General features: G+C 41.6%; 1 protein-coding gene across 1 annotated transcript in view; it reads left to right on the forward strand.

Moving 5' to 3' along the window:
* The window catches only part of chd7 (chromodomain helicase DNA binding protein 7), a 92493-nt gene that overhangs the window by 35633 nt on the left and 34824 nt on the right, over positions 1 to 22036 (forward strand). Inside the window, exons 4-7 of the mRNA XM_015038805.1 lie at positions 7014 to 7486; positions 18665 to 18809; positions 20617 to 20748; positions 20942 to 21007. Coding sequence (XP_014894291.1) covers positions 7014 to 7486; positions 18665 to 18809; positions 20617 to 20748; positions 20942 to 21007 — 816 coding nt within the window. The remainder of the gene's footprint in view (positions 1 to 7013; positions 7487 to 18664; positions 18810 to 20616; positions 20749 to 20941; positions 21008 to 22036) is intronic.

Genomic DNA, 22036 nt, shown 5'->3' on the forward strand with positions numbered 1-22036 from the left:
GGGGGGGGGGAAATGGATTCTTGCAGCTGTTTGCTTCCTGTGAGCTGCATATCCTGAGACACGTGTGCAACACACACATGCACACAGGCACGCGCACAGAGGCGCCACCAGAATAATCTCTCCTCGCTCTTGGTCCCACTCTCCTCCCCCTCCCCACCTTCTATAGAGGAAACCTCCCTTCCTGTCTCCCCCCCCTTCCCCGTCTCCTCTCTTTCCGCTCTCTCTCCACTTGTCTGTCTTTCTCACTGTTTGTCTTATCCACTTCAGGGGTATCATCACTGACCTAATGCTGTGTAGCGAGAAGTACAGAGAGATGGGCAGAAAAGGCAGATGGTTTATAAGATGAAATAAATGTCTGGTAAGATTTTAGAAGGTTGTAAAATTGGCTGTGAAACTGAGGTGAAAGAGTGGGACAACTTGATTCCACTGCTGGAATCTTCTCCAGGAACCAGGGCAGCTTTCTGGGGACATTCTCCTCCTACAGGAACCAGGGCCAGTAGTAGAAATGTATCCCAGACTACTGCTCTGGTTGGTTGATAATAGTAGAAGTAGTTTTATTTATATAGCACTTTTTCATCAACAAGGCAGATCAAAGTGCTAGTTCTTTTCGTATCTTCATACGAAGGGTGTAAATTATCCTTCTCCCTGTTTAACCTGGTTGAAGATTCATATTTCCCATTAACTTCAAATTGTATAGCAGGATTATTTGGTGTGGTTTATTTTCCCTACCAACCTGCGCACCCAGTAACTTATGTTAATTATCACAGCTTTAGGGCAATTACATCCAAATGCTTTAAAGAAGCAGCTAACCTTGGTGTATTTATGTATTCAACATAAACACAGTTAAACTTGCGTTACTGAAAAGCAACATTTTATCTCTACAGGAACCCATTTTTCTCTTTTCCGTACATTGTAAACGGCATTAAGATTTCCCATTTTCTAAGTCTGTACCAGCCTTCTTTAGCATTTAAATCACAACTGCTACCAAGGAATCCTATTAAGGCTGTTGGTCTGACTTCACTGTTTTCACTGTAAATCTGCAGTTTTAACAGATTTACATCCTATAATAGCTGTAGTTCATCTCAGATGTATTAAGTCGTTGAAGTGGCAACATACTTTCGCAGGAGGAATGTGATCATCTCACCATTAGTTGTAGTTTCCATAAACAGCCAGATTTTGGACGTCACTTTGAAATATGCACACTTGGTGAAATGGAAACTTCAGAGACACGGGGTCCCAAAAGTCTTCAAAGGTCTTAAATTCATTTATCTTAAAATGTCTTCAATCCACGTTGATAGAGCAAGTTTGCCTTAAATAGTATCAACTTCCTAAAATTATGTCCTAAGACTTTTATTGCCAAAAGTCATTTTGGCAAAATGAAACTTACACCTCTTTTTTTATTCATTTATGTATTGCAGCAAAAGATGCATAACTTTTGTCAAGACGAGACTATTTAATCTGATGTATTCTATGGGATTTTGTTCACTCTTGGGACTTTTCTGTCAGGCAAAAGTTTGAGTCACACTCATTGCATTATGTGACTCGAGAGGGCTGAAGCTACCGCTAACGAGCTGCTAACATACCTCACTAGCCGTCTGACTTTTTTTCGTGGGAAAGATCAAATTTATCACCACCGGGCTGGATGACATTTGTACATTTCTTACTAGGAGATATAGTTCTTGAATTTTATTCATAATGGTCCTAAAAAATCTTACATGTGAATTGTTGAAACATGCAGATTCTGACAGATTCACTTCCATGGGGAAAATGTTTTGGGGAAGACACAGTGCATCTGATGAGGAGCACAGGATCCTTAGAAAAAGAGAGGAGGGCCGGTGGGGAGAAGTTCTCATTTCCAATAGTCACATTTGTGTGTTGGAGTCGCCCGCGTCACGTGCCCCTCGCCTTCCATTAGCTTGTTTTGTTGCTCAAAGCCCCCTTTCTCCACTGACCCATTCATGCACAATAGCAGCCCTGTGGCCACACAAACACAGAGCTAGTCCCCTCTTTCTCTTCCCTCTGCTTCCCTACCCTCGCCTAGCGCTCCCCATCTCCAAGACGGCGTTTGCCGCGTTCCGTGGTTGACATTTCAGCCGTCACACTTAATTTATCCAGGACTCCTGACCTAGATGCCAGGTTGACTGGTGAGCCCCACTTCTCGCCTGGGCGCGCCGCGTGCTCCGTCCCGACTTAAGCTGCCGTCCCCCGCTTCCCCTGTTGACACACACACACACACACACACACACACACACACAAGCATTGATAGTTTGGTCCAGAATAGGATGGTGAATTGCCTAGAGAAATAGGAGAGCCTCACTAGAGGAGTTGAGGAGGGGGTGTGTGTGGCACAGAAAGGGAGTTCATCTCATGATGCACTTGTTAGAAAGAGCTATACACACACACACGCACCAAGCTGGTCGGTCAGTCAGTCAGTCAGTCATGATGACTGCATGTCTGGTACTCTAAGCTCCATCTGTTCACTAAGCATGGTTATTACACACGCACGCACACACACACGCACGCGGGCCTTCGTCAGCATCTCAAGGTCACAGCTCCGGCAGAATGCTGTGCTGTGACCTTTATTCTACAACTCGCACACACATACACACACAATGTTGCGTGCAGCACTCCGGTTGACATATAACATGCTTGTCTCGCCCCTCCCCCCCCTACTCATCTCACAGTCAGAGAGCTGTTATGCTATTTAGCTCGCTAAGATTCTCCAGCTTCATGCAAACGCTTTTCTGCGTTCAGGCACATCTTGTTCTGATTTTCAGTTTTTCTCAAATTAATTTACTCATTCTGCTAGTTTTGTTGAGCGTTTTGGCAAATTAAAGCAAATTGTGCTCTGGATTCCTCCTCCTGCCTGTGTTCTCTCTAAATGTCATGTTTGCTCTTTCTAAAACAATGTGTTCAACAAAAATAAATGGCTCTGTGAATATCCGCAGTAGATCGCTTTAACTGAATCTTGTTATGAGGTGCACTTGAGCAGCTGGACACAAAATTTCCAATTTCATCATGTTTTTGTTAGTAATTTTAGATCACCTGCTAGGCTAGGGGGGAGCTTTAATATGTATTGAACAGGAAGTGCAGTGAAGAGGACTGAGCACTACCTAGAATGTATTTATTTTTTCCCCCCCAACATACATATTGGCCAGCTGCACATAATGTTTTAATAAAAAATATTGGAAGCTTCTGATTGCTATTTATTCTGTAAACACATGGCTCACTTTATTTTTCCGGCTGGTAAAACATTCGGAGGTCAAATCTTCAGAAAGGAAAGGACAACAACTGCAGAGACATTCAACCAATCACGTTTAAACTTTGCTATAAATGTAGATCATCAAAATTAGTGTTGCAGCCAGTCTACGTCTTTACATCTTGTAACTAGCAGTTCCTGACAAGTCTTTAAAGGGCTCAAAGAGTGTTTAACCCACATTTGGGGCATGAATCTAACCTAATGATGGGGTGTGTGAGATTTTCAGTGAGGCGTCCCCTCCTTCACATCTCTAGGTGATGGTTATAATTAACAATTTATACCTGGATGGCAAAGCCTGTGTCATCTGCCCACTAACGTCTGCTAGGTTATTGCTTGCAGCCCCGACCGCACTGACTGCAGTGATAATACTCCCTTTCAAATTGTGCCACTTAGCATTCCCCACAGAAACTATGGGGTAAGATCATGATTGTTGTTTTTTTTTTTTTTTTTTTACTTTTCGTAGTTCAAGTTTAAATCAGCTAATTAACAGAGCACACTTCAACGGGTTTACATTTGCTCCACTGATACTGCTTGGTTTCTAGTGACGATGCATATTTTCATTAAATACAGCCAGGACAGGTTTTCTGGTTTCACCCATTAGGATAATTCATACCTCGGGGAAAACAAGAACCCAGAACTTCAAAAATACTCTGAGAAATCACTTTTTTCCCCTCTTTTCTTTCTTCTACTTTGAGGAGAAAGCGTATAATTCAGTGCATTACTGCCTCTTAAGACGCTGTAGCAAAAAACTGCAAATATATCAGTGAGTACTATTGGACAACAAATCAAGAAAAATAGAGATACATGCATGGGTCCTATCGGCTCATCTGCTTTCAAGCATCCCATCAGCATGAGGCTGAACAGTCTGAGCAAGCTTTTAATGATCAAATCTGTACTAGGTGATTCCACAAAATGGTTTCAATACACAATTTGAAGTTTTAAACATTTATTTGTAAAAACAAACAATGTATCGCCCAATATTATGTCTCGTCTTGTGAGCAGAAGATGCCGTTAAAGCACTATTAATAATATTAGCAATTGTATGTTTTTTTGTGATAAACTGCCCTTTGCGTTTCTACCAATTGAATGCATCATGTAATTAACCTGTAAACACAACAATGCTTCTCCTTGTCGTCGGTAGCCATTCTTAAAAGTGTTGTAATTTGTATGACGACCAGGCGTTTTTCTCCTCTAGACTGCTGCCACTAGTCTAGAGTAGCTTTGCATGAGCAGGCATTAAAGCTGTCAAAGGAGATTCAAGGATTCCCAAAACATGCATGAATGGGTCTAAGCAGCAATCCTGGAATGTGTTTGAGCGAATGACATATATAAATCTTTAAAAAAAAAGTTGGATTACGCATTATACCCCCTAATGTCCTTTAATAGAAATCCTTTTTTCCAGACGTTAGTCTTGATGTTTGCTACACAACTAACTTTTTTAAAGCAAATTCTGAATATACATAGTTAAATATCCCATTTATAAGAAGATGCATTAGATGGTCTGGTTTATGCCAGTGGTTTTTACCTGAGCAATGAAAGCTTTCTTTACAGCTTTAAGTTTCATAAATGGCAGTCGTCACTATATGTAAGGGATTTAATGCTAGGGAGAAAGTCCACCTGATGCTGTACAGCATTTCCTGGCGGCATGGTAATGGGAGACCTTTGGACTTTATAAGATAGTCAAATGATGTGCTTGTTTTATCATCCCAGATGCCGCGTGCAGCGAAGTTTTGACTACGGCTGAAACTATTTTGCTTTTGTTCCCCCTGAACATGGTTTATTAAGTAGGCAAGTTGTTTGACATATTACTTAAGCAATACGTAGCTGAATTACAACCAAACAGAAGTCAGCGGATGTCAGAAAAGTCTGGTGCTGAATAATTAGACAATAGATGGATTTCATGACCCGTACCGTAGTTGCACCTGAGCATCTTTGGTGTTTAGTTTGGCTCTTTTCTTCAGTTCTTTGAGTCGCTGCTTGTTTTTCAACTTGTTTTGGACAATATAATGGCCCTTTTTTGGTTGGAGATGCTTTAAAATATCGACATGTTAAATTCATACTGCAGAACACCAAACCTGACGCAGCAGTGAGGTGTGTGTGTGTATATGTGTGTGTGTGCGCATGCGCGCGCCATTGTGTACACACCGTGCATCTCCATTGTCATTCCTGTGATTGATTACCTAAGAAGCTTGGCAGGAGGACAGATTTATCTCTTGGCACTGCATCTCACCATCTCTCTCTCTCTCTCTCTCTCTTTTTCCGCTACCGTCTCTCTATCCCTCACTCCTCTGGTTTACCCTCCCTTCCCCCAGATTTGTGCGTCTAAATGGCTCAGTTTACGTGTGTGTCAGCAGGTGTTTGTGGGGGGGTTGTGTGATGTGTGACCTTGCAGCACTTCTGGGGTTGTGTGTACATTAGCATTCTTCTGATGGAAGTGAACTTTCAGCGATGGCATCCCAACTCTTTCCTCCTCCATGTGAATAAACTATAGTGTATATATGTGTGTGGTTGTGTGTGTGTGTGTGTGTGTGTGTGTGTGTGTGTGTGGAGAGAGAAACTTGCTGATGCTCACACACGCGTAAAGGAAAAAGAAAAGCGCATGTGTTATACATGCACACCAACGGACTCTCAAAGGCATAGTGTCTCTGGCTGTGCTACGGCGCGCGCGCACACACATTCTCCCTCGCTGTGCCTTTTTGAAGTATGGAGATAATTTATTCGTGTCATGATGCCTGATTTCCCATCTGCTACTGGGACCCTGAGCAGCTGGAGAGAGAGAAAGCGGGAGGGAGGCAGGCAGGGAGGGAGAGAAGAGAAGGAGGGGGGGAGGAGAGGCAGCTGGAGAGGCTCCCAACAGCTGGTAACCAGTTTCCTGTCACCAAAAGCTTACTTGGGAGCAAAGAGGAGGTGCAGGAAGAAGGAGCACCGAGATTAGTCTACAGGAGAGAGGAAAAATGAGGTGTCAGCCGGTTTGTTTACTAAGGTTAGCCTGCTGGAGGACGAGGCAGGGGGGGAGGGTGGCGGAGGGGGGAAGAAGGCGGAAACTGTAGCAACAGGGAGTCAAGGATGGGGAGGAGATGGCAGCCGTGCTCATGGATGGATAGAAAGATGATCCCCTTTTACCCCTCTGCTCTGTTGGCTGCCATTACTGACTGATTCAACCGCCACCTTTCAATCCATCAGTATTGACTGACAGGCTGGATTGACAAACCGGTGTTGAAGCAGAACAAAAGCAGGAGGCTGGGATCAGATTGTCACAGTTTGGTGCAATAGTTTCTCTGGAAAAGGAAAAATGAATAATTTAAATTCTCTGTTTTGATATTGGCAACCAATCAGCAGACATGCTTGGTAGAGTATTTGTCAGACAATCGCGGTGAATTCAGTCATAATTGTTTAACTTTTGTCAAAATTCAAAGTGACTGCTTTGCTGATTTAATATTGAAAATTTATGTCATGCTGGCTAAGAATATAAAATACACGAAACGACCCATTTTCAACTCGTATGCCTGTATTTTTAGTCTGCAAGAATAAATATTTTTTCATAGTTATCAGTGAATGAAACTTTGCTAAACCAGCATTTACAGTTCTGTCTTACTTTCTTGGAGCATTTCATAATTTTTCATTTAAAACAGTTATAATTTGCACGTCTTTTCTGAAATTGTCTTTATGGTCGAGTGAATTATTTATTTTTTTGCTATTTAAAGTTTCTAAACTATTAAATGTGATTTCCCCCCCTCCCCCCTTCTTCCCACAGCATTCCCCCTCAGACCTGTCAGGTGATGCCTCAATGATGGTTACCGACAGGCCGACGGTTGGTGCCGGAGCCCCCAGCCAGCCTATCAGCACAGAGAAGCCTACTGATCAGGAGACCAAGCCAAAAAAGAAGAAGAAAAAGAAAGCTAAAGCAGTGGAAGAAAAAGAAGATGGAGGCAAGAAAGAAGCGAGGGAAGGAGGAGATGAAGACGTGAAGTCTGAGTTTCCTGCAGCAGGAAGCAATGCAAGTGAACAGCTTATTGGCACAGGAGCTGTTGAAGGGAGTTTGCCGCCACTGGAGGAGAAGAAGAAGCGGAAAAAGAAACCAAAGGAGAAGACGGAGGGCAAGGAGCCCAAAGAGCCCAAGACCCCGAAGACCCCCAAAACACCCAAGACTCCCAAAGAGCCCAAGGAGCCCAAGGAGAAGAAAGCCAAGAGCACCACACCCAAGGCCAAGACTCCCAAGAAAACCAGGTAAAAACACCTGAAACTACTCATAAAGATAATTATCCAGTGGTTTACTTTTTCCCAACCAAAAACGTTTGCCAACAATTGAAACACAGTAGAATTTTGCAAAATGTAATTTTTCAGAAGTGTACTGAAGAAAACGCAGCTAACTCTCCGTTGTGGTTATTTGGGTTAATTACATCACCAGAATTGAGCTGATCAGATGGCTTTAGCACACACACACACACGGACACACACACACGGACACGCACGCACGCACACACACACACACACTGTGGCGACGAGAAACATTTACATATTCCGACCTAGATTCTCAAGCATTCCACTTTCACTGGAGTTGCACAGAGTTCAACCTCATGTGTTTGAGCCAGTTTGTTCCAAATGACTCTGAAACCATGATTTATGGGTCGCTGAAGCAAACGGTGATGACGGGTATCATGTCCAGAACTTGAACTGGCACCAAACTGTTTATTTTCCCTTTGCTTTTAGACTGACCCGTTCAGACTGCTTTGGTTGTTCTCATCGACAGCTTCCCACGTGTTTAAACACAATTGGAAAAACTGAAATAAAGCTAATTGGGTTGCTTTCTGGCTTGTGTGATGGCATCAGAGAGAACTTTGGATGGGAAATGTTTCTTGATCGAAAACGGTTTGCAATGTCATTTAAAACTGATAAAGAAATTTTGTGTATGTGACAAAACTATTTTCACATAAATGCTAAGAGTCCAGGTGATACCTTTAACTGAAACCGTCTCTGTGCACCTTCCTCTACAGTTGTTGCTTTATTATACTGTGCAATTCTCAAATTCCTAAAATGGGTTTATTTGGGTTTATTACCAGGTTGTTACATTTTTTTGTTCCGCATAAACTCAAGCCGCTTTCAGGAAAAGTGACTGAGAAAATACACTCTGTATTCATTTCACCTTCTCTCAATCCCACACGTCATAATCCCAGATAGTTTAAGAGGCGAGATTGATTTGATCCATCACAGAAAATCTTCATGCGTTTACATTGGAAGCCCTAAGTGACTTCACACACATAAACACAAGCTCGTCCACGCTCATGCACACGTCGTATCCATCACTCATGTGACCGACCAGGGGGAACTGAAAGGGTCACAACCTCTGAGCTGTGAACTGTAGCACACAGTGTTTATGTGGGTGTGACTCTCTGATCACAGAGACCGGCGAAGCATGGAGCGAGGGCTCCGTGACGGATCAGAGTATCAGTCATATTCATGCATCGCTGTGTCAGACACCGAGCCGCGCGGCAGGAACTTCAGGTGGAAGGTGAAGCTCTGCTCCGGGTCGTGCCTGTCATCCTCCCTGGACGTGTCGCAGACAGACAGACTCGGTGACACTCGTCGTAAACCTTTTAAATGTTCATTATCCTTTCAGAGTAAATCTCTGCGGTTTATGAGCTGTGCAATTATTTCGGAGACTCGAGTAGGAGTTTCTGGTGGTGGATTAACACGCATTTTGGATTCTGTGGAGCATTTCTGCCAGCAGGAGAGTGTATGTGGGATTGAGTCAAAATAAACCACAGTGTGTGTTCATTATAACGAAGGAACATGTTACTTAATGGCTCCCTCTATTTGAACAATAGAGTTTTATGGCACAGATCAGTTGGATACTTTGGGCTCTGAATTCACACCTCCTAGTCAGATAAATTCACTGATGGTGTGGTTCATCTCACGTTAAATATAGCATATTTAATTCTTCTAAATGTTGACTGATAAAAGGAAGTGTGAAGAGAATGATGGTTAAAGCAGGATGCAGATTTTCTTGACTGAACATGTAATTCTTATCAGTTTTTGTCGATATTACCTCTGTTTGAGTATTTACTCTGTGCTCTCTGGTCTTATCTCTGCCTTTTCTCACTTTTTCTAACGGCTGTTATCACATCCCTCTTTTTACTTTCTAAGGCAGCAAACATTAAGCACTGTTGTTTCCTATACATATCGGTTACTCAGTCTGGATATGGATGTTTTCTCTGCCATAAACATAAAGAAACATCGGCTGTTTTCCAGAATCGGACGACTTTTATTTTGATTGGTTCTGTCCAACTGGTCAGAAATGGAAAACTCCAGCCATTACCATACTGGTAAATTTCTCATGTTTAAGCACTATGAGGCGGCATGCTGAACAACACTCTTTGGTGTGGAAGGTGTTACTTAAGGAAGTACACTTAGTTTATTGTTTTCATTACCAGTGAGGGGTTGAAAATGAAGTCAGAGGAGGCCTGAAGAACAAACATGGGGTTTAAAAGAAAACTATTTTCCACAATATGTTTCTTCAGACTTTGAGAGAGCATGACATTTGGGAGATAATAGGAAGGCTGAACTCTCTACTTCAGACTAGCAGCAGTAATTGGTAATCACCTGGTGGAAATGTGCTTCTAATCTCATTATACAAACTACTTCTCAGTTCAATGCTCCTTAGAACGTAAACGGCATAATGAGGATTGTTGTGATGACGTGGTGAAGGAGTGTCAGAAAGAGCAGGGGCTTCTTAAAGAGACAGAGGCCCAATTTCTAATCTACAAATTACAAAGTCAAATTTCATTTATCTTTTTATGGCATTTTTCATAATGAAGGGTAGCATAGTTACTTAATTGTGCTATAAAATTGCCATATGTACCTGGAAAATACCCAATACTCCCTCTTCAAAAGATTAAAAAAGTGGTTTGGCTTTATGGTAGCTCGTTTTAATTGATTTCTTTAAAAACTTCTGAACTTAAGCCAGGTTCTGGAGCTTTTTGACTAAATTGTTTCGTTCAACTTTAAGTTTTGGGACCTATTGCTGAAGGAAATGTATAAGAAAACTGCTGTATTTGCTATGCAGACTGGACTAATCATGCTAATTTCTGGCATATGATGCCAAAGACAGTTTAAAATTCCTTCTTTTTTTCTTTCTTTTTTTTTTGTCAATTTAGAATAGCTTTTCGTATCTATAAATACTTTCTAGCTGTAGGAACACTAAAAGGTTTAGTATTATTCTTCCAAGAGTAAAAGTATATTTGTCCAATATCATCACCAGGATTTCAAAGCTCTACAAATCCCAAACGTTGGAAATCGGCCTCAAAACTCTGATTTCCGGATCTCTGATTTTTTTTTTTTGCACTTTGTTTCACAAAGTCCATAATCTAAGGACTAGCGCAGAACTGCAGAGGGCTTCGGGGTGTTTTGCGAGGCTCAGCACATCATTGTGAAGGTGGAAACTTGATCGGACTGAGGAATGTGTCAGGACGCGCCCCCCCATCCCGCTCTCGCCCCATGTCCTTCAGTCTCTCTCATCTCTCTTTCCTCTCGGCCTCTTTTTTTATCCCTGGCGAAGGAGGAGGGCCGCAGCAGCAGCAGGCAGGGGGTCAGCGCTGGGGGAGGTTTGGTGGGTGTGTGAATGCATGCACACGCCGGCCACTAGAAGAGAGCCGGGGCGTGGAGGTGGGGCAGATGAGTGGGCTGGACTTTTGTGTGCACATGCATGTCTTGAGGGGGGGGAAGGGAAGGGGAGTCATTGGTAATCTTTGTGGCAGAAAATGGCGTCTAATGATAATGAGGACCATGCTGCTGACCACTCCACAGCCCCAGCTGTGTGTGTGTGTGTATGTGTATGTGTGAGGGAGGGCAGAGGAAATGTGGGGGTGGGGAGTCCATTCTCAGCCCTGTGCGTGTTGGTAAACTAAACTGGCTCTTATCTGTTGTCAGGCTTTCCTCCATCTTGAGTGGTGGCCTGGAGCTCCCAGGTTAATTTAGCATAATAATGGCTGCCGGCCATTCACTCCTATTCTAAAATGGTGGACCTCTGCAATCACCCATTTATCTCCTGTTTTATTCCTTCCTTTCCCAAATCCACCCCTTCCTGATGGGGTTCGTCATCTCTTCCCCTCCGTCTTCTGCTTTTTGTAATTGAAGTCAAGGACTTGCATAACACTTAATCAATACGGCATAAAAATTTTTTTTGTTTGTTTTTGGGAAGAAATTTGGCATGGCTTTTATGAACTTGAGTTCATTAGTCATAGCTCATTCTCCATAAACAAGCCTTCCAGTCTTTTAACAAGTATCTTTTTAATGACAAAACATCATTTAAAAGTTTTACATGTTAATTGCCATTAAGTAGAGATATTTTCTTAGCTGTTCTTAGCAGCAGGACTTCCTTCCCAAATCTGATAATGTCCTTAAAAGCCTCATTTACTGCATCTTAAAGCCATAACACAAAACCTTTTTCTATTTAAAAAAAAAAAAAAAAAAGTTTTTGGGTGCTGCCAGCATTCATGTTCCATTAGATTTTTGGGCAGGCAATATATGTTGCAAACTTCAAGTTCTCTCTCTCTCTCTCTCTCTCTCTCTCTCTCTCTCTCTCTCTCTCTCTCTCTCTCTCTTTCTTTTTGTCACCACACTGCAGTATGTTTTTTTTTTCTCTGTTTGCTGTATTTGCATTTCTGTATGAACAAATAAACCGCCGTAGAGCAGACGGAAGGCTTTTCTTTATGAGTGTAAACGGGATGTTGGGTTGCGCTGTAAAACCATCTGAGCACAGGCTGCTTTTTGGGTTTCACTACCATTTATTGACATGTTTGTGGCATTCTCAGAAGTCGCACTTTGTCAGCAAAGCGTTTGCAGAATATGTTGGGGCAACAACAGTTTGCACACCAGGCAGTTCATTTTATATAGGCCCCTTTGCAGACTTTGAAATCGGGATAATGGTGTGTATGTGAGTGTTCTCATTTTTCTTTTTTTATGATTATGTTCTGTTGCATTTCGTTAATTTATTTATGGTGTATTTGTCACTGACTTTTCCTGTTGGGATTGATTTTTGCTGAATATCTCTAAAAACATGCACATTTATTAACTCCACCTAGTAACATGTGCTTCTGCTTTTTAACCAATGAACAACAGCTAACTATAATCTACCGGTGCTTGTTTTTTTTTTTTTTTTTTTTTTTTTTTTTTTGCAAGCTGTAAAGCAGGCATGGGCTGGTGTGACATTCTCATACTAAAACTTCGAGTTAAAAATACACATGGTTTGACAGCATTTTTAAAAAATATAAATAAAAAATTTATGAAGTTACCTAATCATCTAATCATCTTTTATTTACAATATAAAACTTACTCATTGCAATTATCATTTTATCTATAGTACCTATGTCACCTGCAATATAGCATTGTTACCTTAAGAGTGATGAGTTGTAGTCTTTAATTTTCTCCCTCCCAAGCAGCAGATTTTGTTTGTACGTAGCTGAAAGGGGAGGACCAGCAGCTACTGACCAGCAGTGTGCAGCTACTCTGGACTTGATAATCATTTGAAAGCAACCTCAAGTTTTGATTCACAATTATTTCCTTAAAATTGAGCTGGAGTTTTGTGGGGGGGGGGGGGTTGCATGCATTCACCATATGATCACTTTGTTTTAGGTAACCTGCACAGTTTTCCTCGGCTTCCCTTCAGGTAGACGGAGATTTTACCATCCCACCCACTGCTGAACAGATGTTAAAAGTTAAATTTTATGGTTAAGGTTTGCGAGAGTCTCGACTTTGTCAGTGCAAAATTAAGAAGAAAGAAAACAAATCAGTTTTCAAATAGTATACATGCGACGCTGCTGTTGCAGCCAAATAATGTTACTGTAAAGAAAGCGAACTGCAAGAAAGAAATTACTTTTTCCTATTTGTAGTAAAATTTCATTGTGATCGACAATGAAATTTAACAAAAAATCAATTGTTAAAGTTATGAACAATTAATGAACATTGGACATCTCTACATTTCTATGTAGAGATGAAAATATGCTCTTTCTACTTTTTCATTTATGCTAATTTGATCTTGCTTCTAAACTTTTGCCCTGTAGTGCAGGTTCTGTCCAACGCTTTTCCTTGGCATCTCAATAAAAACACCTTCAATCATAAAATCGTCTTGATGAAAAAGTTTAGCAGCAAAACTGTGACGTTCTAAAACCAGTGTACACCTTGTCACCGGTGACTGGCCCATGCCTACTACTATTTTTTTTAAGTAAGGAAGTACCTGGTTCATTAACTCATTATGGCAAAAAGAAAAAAAAAAACACTGTCAAATTTGATTTAAAACACACAACAGAGGCCGTTCAGTTGTGCACTTTACTGATGCTCTGAGCTGTCCAGGAGTGGGTGTGAGCGATGCGGCGAGAATCAGGTGGTTTACTTGTCCAGTCAGCTAACTGCTCTCCTCTGACCTTGCCTTTCCTCTCCATCCTCATTTCCCCCCCTGCTCCCTCCATCACGCCGCCTCCGTCTACCTCTCTCTGAGGAAGCACATCTATAAATAACTCCACTCTCAGCTGCCACACCCTTCCCTCTGCACGTATGTTTGTCTGTGCAGGGGTGATTTGTTTGCAATACACAAAGAAGTCCGACCTGCATGCAGGCACCTTGCTTTGTGCATGTCTGCAGACGTGAATGCACACACAGCACTTTCTGAACATGCAGAGATGTCTGCATGCACGTTGCCTTCTGGCCCTCTTTATGTCTCTTTTAAAGAGGAGGAGCCATAGAGGCTTGGTGCTATGACTCATCACAGCAGCAGGTGTCCCTTACACCCCGACCCTCTTTGCTGTTGTCCTCTTCCTGTCTCCTTCGCTCTCCGTATTTTACTTGGAAGCTCCTGTTCCTATTTTTCCACAGTTCAGATCCGAAAGCATCATCTCAGCTTCCTTGTTGATGGTTCCCATAGTGCTCCATAGCAGATTAGGATGTGTGAATGGCCTTGCTGCACACCTACATCAGGGTGAATGAGACATATTTGAGAAGGTAGAAAAAGGAAAAACTGTCATTTGCTTCAAAATTGGAAAAAATAGTTTTTTCCATTGCTAATTTGTTCCTTGTGACTCAACCATTATTAAATTTCTATCAAAAGTTGAGGTTTTTGTTGTTGTTGGTTTTGTTTTGTTTTGGGGGGTGCTGTGGTGACGCAGGGGCAAAGCACAACCCACGTATTGAGGCCTTGGTCCTCGTGGCGGTGATCGCAGGTTCGATTCCTGACCTGGTGACATTTGCTGCATGTCTTCCCCCTCTCTCATTACCCTCTTTCCTGTCGAACTACTTTCACATAAAGTAAAGGCCACTAGAGCCAACAAAACCTTTTAAAAAAAAAAAAGTTGAGGTTTTTTTTTTGTTGTCAGATTGATTCGTTATTGATCCATTGTCTTTTTGGCATCATTTATTTGATTAGCTAAAAAGAAAAAGATTATTGTACTCGCTATGATATAAAGACAAAGTCACGTAAAATAAGCCCAGAAATATAAAAAGCACAATCTAAAAGGCTGATTAAGGAACAGCTTGAGGCAGAAACGTGTAGCAGTCTGCTGGTTCTGCATATATGTTTGCAACAGTTTATAAACTTTATAGAAATAACGTGAGGAGCCTCCAACAATATGGGAGGACTGCTCCAGTGACCTAAGCTCCCCTCACTGTCTTCTTCAGGGCCTTACCATTAGAAAGCCACGCTAGCTGTATTTCCATTACAAACGTACATAAAACTTTATCAATATTCTGCTAATGTCAAATAAAACGCATAAATAAATTTGTTCAAGTCATTAAAAACAGGCCATCACAACTTCCTGTCTTCGTCTTTTCTGCCAGAAGTAACATCAGGTTGTTGATCACGTGACTCGTGATGCTAAAACCGTGTTTCCATTACAGTTTTGTGAAATGCAAAACATCCTAGCGTAATATTTTTTTTTTGTAAAAACCTGAGTTTTTTTTTTTTTTTTAATTGGTTCATTTTCATTGAGTGCAATTAGATGGTTAATGGAAACGCAGCTAACGAGATACAGCACTGCCATGTGGTTTACATTAAATATTTCTGTGCTAAGTTATAACTTATTTAAAATTCTCACTTTTTGAAGTTAATTTAATGTGCTTTCAGAAAGGAACAGTAAACATTGTAACTTGTTTGTACAATGTTATGAACAGTGACTCGAAGTTTCCTACTTCTATTGGGCTTCTACGTTTCCAGTAGTAAGTAAAATTTCACTGACATAAATGCCTGCATAACATAAGATTTAATAAGTTTCATCCCCAAAAACTGTGGAGGCACTTAGCTTAAAATTTAAACCATATCTGCAATTTTGTGCAGTAAGTGGGTTGAAAAAGCAAGTCAGCTGGTTTATTTGAGCTTGTTGAAAAATGCTTACAGGGCTGGGTGAGTCTGACCTGAAAGGCTTTCTGTCATCTTCACCGCCAGTAGAAAGTCTAAAAGCAGAAATTAGGACTATAACGTGCTAGTAAAGTTTAATCGAGACATATAATTTATCAGAACTAAGACACAATGCATGTTTGGCTCTTAAATTAATTCTAAATCTCAAACTGTAGTGACTGTAAGACCTTGCTTTAGCGATTTACATGTTTATAATTTTCTTAAAATGTAAAATAATTTTCTGTCGTAACCAAAACATGCTTAAGGTGGCACATTTGAGAAAAAGAAAGTTGCCAAAGTCCACTTTATTGTCCCGATTTGATTCATTGATTGCGAAAGGCTCTTAGAGGTGAAAGATTGGTGTGAAGAGGGCTGAAGAGATGCTCCGAGCCGAGAGGTGATGTTGCAGTTAGGAAGTGAGGCCATGAAGACGCTAGGAGGAAGAGAGGGGAGAAGGCAGCCAAGTGGAGAAGTCTGTGTGTGTGAGTGTGTGTGTGTGTGGCCAGATGGCTCCAGCGTGTGGCGACCAGCCAGAGGAACAGGTGCAGGTCACATGACCAGCCGTTACCACGGAGATGGTGATTGCTCTTGGCGTGAGGATGAAAGGAGAAGGGCCCCAGGGACAGAGAGGGGGTGAGAGATAGAGAGAGGGGAGAGAGCAGGAGGAAGGAGGGGAGGCAGTGGAGGAGAGCGATCCTGGCGTACAGTTCTGCAGAGGGCAGACTCAGCCCAGAAAAAAACGCGCACACACACACACAGTTTTAACGTCAGTTTGGGAGGAGGTTAGTTGGACAATTGTTTCCGTCTGGCCTAAAGATATAATGTAGCATTTGTATTGTAATGGAAATCGGCCCGTTTTATCCAAACTCTGCTGGTTCTATCTGGGATCCAGTTCCATGTTTTTGGAGAAACATATTTTAATCCCAAGTGTGAGCAACTTTATGAAATCATTCAGCCATGTTAATTTTTTTTTTTTTTTTATAATTTTGAATCTTCAGAAATGCTCTATAAATATGTTTTGCCTTTAAATCTAGTTAGTGCAACAAATATTGCAGATAATGATGTGGAACGTTTTAGTTTATTATTCAAGAATTTTTTTAGCAGCACCAAGTTGTCTGAAATAATAAAAATAGTTTCATGTTCTCCAATTTGTCTTCTGATTTTTACTCTCACATGAATAGTGAGCACTCATGTTGTAAAATGTTCATTTGAAAAATGCCACACTGCATTGTAGGGAACTGCTAAAGGAAACATATTTGGCACTTATTATTATTGTATTGTTTTTGTTTTTTTACCTTGGAAGTATTTTGTTGATTGCTTTAAAAATTAAGCCTCTTTTCTAAAGTTCTGACTGAAGCAAAAGCTTCTATAGATCTGGTGGTGGAGATGTTTCATAGGTTCTGCTTCTCTCAGGGCACAGACTTGCCATATTTTCATCTGGAAAATAAATATGTTCAAATGAGATTAGTGGCTTTATCAACTGCCCATATTATATACGTATATATCTGATTAGGACATTGAATACCATAAAACTTTAAAGTAAACTCATACACGCAGAGCTAACGTATAGCAGACAATTAACACACAGGAACCTAAACGGTGTTAAGAAAAATAAATTGAACAATGACTAAATATTAGGTAACAGTCAAAGCACACTGCCTTACTTTTACTCCCTGGCTTTTGAAACATACTATGAAAACGGAAACTTAATATGCAATACTGAAACAGCAAAATCTCCTCCACCCAAATTTTCTTTGCACGTGTGGACGTTGCATCTGATCTACTGACTTGCCAAAGCATTTTCGGTCACTAACGCCTCGTTTCCACCGAGTGGTACGGTTCGGTATGCTACTTTATGGTCCAGCGTACTCCAGAAATCGTTTCCACCGCCAGATACAGTGGATTTTGAGGCACTGGACAAGCGAGATTAAACTCAAAGTGGCGTTATGCATAATGTATTATGCTAGCTTAACAACAAACATAACACAGCAGTGTTTCTTGTGCTTATCGTAAGCAGTGACGTTTATCTGTCCACCAGCCGATGAACTGTTTGACACCAGTACCTCACCCTAACAGTTAAAATACAGTTAAAATAATGTAGGAAACTGCATCGACCCATTTCGTACCGCTCTGTCTAAACGAAGCGTTAGAAGATATGTATCGGCTAATAGAGTTGTGCGGAAACTTGGGCAGTGAAGTTGTTTTTGTCACCACAGCTTCACACGTGCTGCAGTGATAAAAAGCTTATCCTCCACATGTCAAGATGATCCTATCTGTGGTGAAAAATGAGGCAGAAGTCATGTGGAGTTGGACCGTACTGTACCGTGTAATAGAAAATCAGCACTGCAGAAATGCACGTCTACTTAATAAGCCTGGCATTGTTCTAAAAACGGCAGGAATACACACAAGTGATGAATTGCAAATTTGCCCTTAAATGTGGCCGATCAGACTCGGGATTAAAGCAATAAAGGACGGGACTGTGAGCAAGTTGGCTTCCTGCGAGCGGCGCATAAGAACACGGAGACATGCTGTACGAGAGACAGCGGAGGGATGCTGAGTGTCCTCTCACCTCTGTGGTGTTACTGCACACACACTCGCAGATGGAGCCAGCTCCTCTTCCTCTCCATGCCAGAGATTAGTGGAGGCCTGGGGAGAGCTTGGCTCCGCCCACCTCCTCTCTCAGGGGCCTCTCTCTCTGTCTGCCTGTCTGTCTCTCTGGACCCCCCTCTCGCTTCCTCTCCGTGCCTGTATCTCTCCATCTTGCTCCCATGCCTCCATGCAGTCTTTCATCATATTAACCCCCTGTGTGCCAGAGCCTGAGGCACACTAATGATTTCTAAATGGGTAAATCAAACATGGCGATTGCCCTGGGACAGACACATACACACAAAAATACGCACACACACACGTACATGAAGGTTTGGTTGTCTTTTACTGAGATAGTCTTACAAAGAATGAGTTTTGATGTATTTTTAACCTTTTTCAAATCCTGCTGCTTACATGTTTTTAATCGTTTATTCCCACAGCAGTAAAAAGGTGGAATCAGAGGGCGGGGCCAGCGCTGCTAAGAAGGACGCCAAGAGGAAGAGAGAGTCGTCAGTCGGTGACGATGTGGAGGTGAAGTCTCCACTGCCCTCTCCTCCTGAAGAGGATGATGATGATGGTGTGCAGGTAGGCAAGAGATGGGATGCGTGCAGGTGCTTGAAATCCTTAAACGCTTGAATTTCAATTGGGCGTTTTCAGCATTTGGAAAGTGCTTTATTTCTGTATAAAGTCCTTGAAAGTGCTTGATATTCAAACCGCACAGTTTTGAATTAAAGCGAAATCTAACGCTTGGTTCAAAGCCTAATTTTGGAAAATGTTATTTTCAGTTGAAACCAGATATTTTTAACATACTTTTTTTTTTCTCTCACTGTCAGAAGTTAAATCAGACTAAACTTTTCTTGTTTTAGGTCAGTTAGAATTAGCAAAAATATTTCTATTTGCTATTTGCATTTGTTTTGTTTTCATCTCCAAAGTGTAGTGCTGGAAATGTTTTAAAACTTACCTAGAAAATGCTTGAAAATTGCTTAAATTTTACTGTAGGAAAAGTTTACAAATCCTGAAAAATATCCTGAAAATTTTAGCGAGATTTGACAATTTAGGAAGTGGAGGTGGAAAAAAAATACAAATTCACAACTCTAATAACCACACCACGGCTATTTCAGGAAGCCCAGCTAAAAAAGCAGAAGGCCATCAAACCACTTCTGATCACTCACGGTCACAGCTTGTAGAGAAGGCGCTGAGCCAGGGAACGTTTGTGTTGTAAACCAGCCTTGTTGACAGACCCGCGGGCCAACCGCGCCCATCGGGTTGTCGCTGTCCTCCGTCAGCAACTTTTTAGCCAGTGATGTATTTTGGAAACATTTTGCTTCAGATTTACTATTTAACCTCTTCGTTATCAAACCCCATTAGTGTGCGCCATGATGCACTCCTTTATAAATGCCTGCTTAAAATGTGAAGTGCTAATTAGAGGAACAAAAGCAAGCTGTTGCATCCCCTCCTCACACTGAGATTTATGAGTAAATCTTATTGTTGCCCGTGAAGAGTCCTGGTTTTCAACAGGAAAAAGGTACGTTAGCAGCTGTGTTGCTAATATGTTCCCTAAAGCCTCACATCGTCGTTTTCCTTTTTTCTTTTTATGGCAAGATTTTAGGCATTAAAATAATCAGCATTTTGCTGACTTAAGTGGATAGGCATTATGAAAATGAAGGCTGTTTTTTTGGGGGGGAAAGTGAGTTAATTAAGCTAAATGCTGAGCCATGTGTTTAAAAAAATATTTGAATTTCTACCTTGAAAACTTGCCTACATCGTGTTAATATTTTAAGAAACCGACATACCGTAGTTAACGGTTAACTGCAAGGTCATGAAAATGTTTTTCGATTAAAAATCTGAAAAGTGTGGCGGTGGCTTGCATTCAGTTTCACTGCTTTATTGACCAAAAGGTTCAGTCTTGCTATCTGACCAAAGCATCTGTTTGCTGGTGCAAACAGAATTTCTTGGCGCTTTCTCTCAGCTTTTTTGATTCTCTCAGTTCAGGCAGACGGTGTCATGATCTCCTGGTAGGTTTGCAGTTGTGCCAGACTTTACCCATATTTGGATGAGCAAATGAGCAGAGGCCAGGCAGGTGTTCAAAACCTGATGGATTGTTTTATAACGCAGCCCTTAATTAAACTGCCTTGCTTTGCCTCTTGGCATATCTGCTGGGTTTCTTGGTCTTTTTAGAGGCATCAGTTAGATACACAATTTTTATTAGTGGAAAACCTTAAACGGTATTTTTCCTTTAAATTTGAATCATGCGTCACTTTAACTTTGTCAGCCACATAATATCCTAATGAAAACCATTTAAAGCTTGCGGACGTGATGTGACGAAATGTATCTAAGGTCAAGGGGAGTGAATGTTTTTGTAACACAATGCTGACACGTTTCTTCCGTCCAGAAGCGCCGTTCGAGTCGGCAGGTGAAGAGGAAGAGGTACACGGAGGACCTGGAGTTCAGGATCTCGGAGGACGATGACAGCGGAGACGATTCGCCAACACCAAAATCTCCCTCGTCCTCGTCACAACAACAGGTGAGGCCTGGGATCCTAGTAATCGGTTCATCTTGCCTCCACTATTACTTTTTACTCACCAAAGATTAAAGTTTTCTTTTTACCTTCACATGAAGTTAGCTTTCCATACAACTACTTCCATTCACAAAGCAAATATTTGTAGACTTTTATTTTACCAATTTACAACAAAACTGTAATTGTTCTCTTGCTTTAGGATCTGACTGAGGCTGAAGGGCCTGTTGTGGAGAAGATCATGGGTATGCGCAGCGCCAAGAAGCAAGTACGTACAATACATTTCAAAAAGTATTCACTCCCCCCCGCCCCTTTAAAACAATTAAGTCAGGTGTTTCAACCACTTTAGCTTAATACCAAGCAGCTAGGCATGCAATCTGCTTCTACAGAAACAAGTGACAGAATGTGTTGCTCTGAGTTTGGTCGCTTCTTGCTTTTAAAAATTACAAAGTGAACTGGTGTTAATATAAGAAAGTATGTTAACAGCAACACACCAGCATTCAGACCTCCAAAGTCTGTGGCCTTCAGATTAGCTCAAGATCAGTGATTAGAGAGCTTCATGGAATGAGTCATGTAAACTTTTCTATCCCCAAGGGGCAATTTGTTGTGCAGGCAGCAGTGAAGACATTAAAAACGCATACAAAAAGTTACAAAAACACAAGACCATACGATGTGGACTTGGCTAATAGCAGCTGGAACAAAAGATTCTTTTCAGTCTCTTGGTCTTCTAATCTGGCATTGTGCCTTCTTCAAAGACCTGGAACTATAGAGGTCAATCAGGTCGTTAAGAGATATGCCCGCAATTTTACTACAAACCTTAGTTTTGATGCAAAGTGCCAACAGATAAAAGTATTTCCATGGCCAAGTAGCTGCATCCAAGCCTTACATCACCAATTGTAATGCAGAGTCGGAACCGCGGGTGTGAACTAAAGCTCGCCGCCACTGAACTCTAGAGCCTTTGGAGGAGCGTTCCCCGGAGGGCCAAATCATGCCTCGCTGTCTCGCAATGCCATGCACGAGTCTGGGTTTGGCTGCAGCCAGGAGAGCGGTATTTAGAGCAGTTTCATGTTCCCGACTCTGGGGGAACAGTTGTTAGTTTGCAGCTTCCTGTTCCGATATGATGGCGTATCCTTGCACAAAGCAGGGTCTATGAAACACAAGGGAGTTGACTGCAGCAGAACCGAACTGCAAAGGGTTCGCTGACATCTTATTAAATTATATGAATTAAGACCTGCGTGTCACTAAAATGTGTGTAAAGGGAGCAAATATTTTATACCGTATAGCTCATCTCACAGAC

Source organism: Poecilia latipinna, unplaced genomic scaffold (assembly GCF_001443285.1).
Source record: "Poecilia latipinna isolate Pla-1442-1.1 unplaced genomic scaffold, P_latipinna-1.0 Scaffold453, whole genome shotgun sequence".
In the NCBI taxonomy this organism is placed as follows: Eukaryota; Metazoa; Chordata; class Actinopteri; order Cyprinodontiformes; family Poeciliidae; genus Poecilia; species Poecilia latipinna.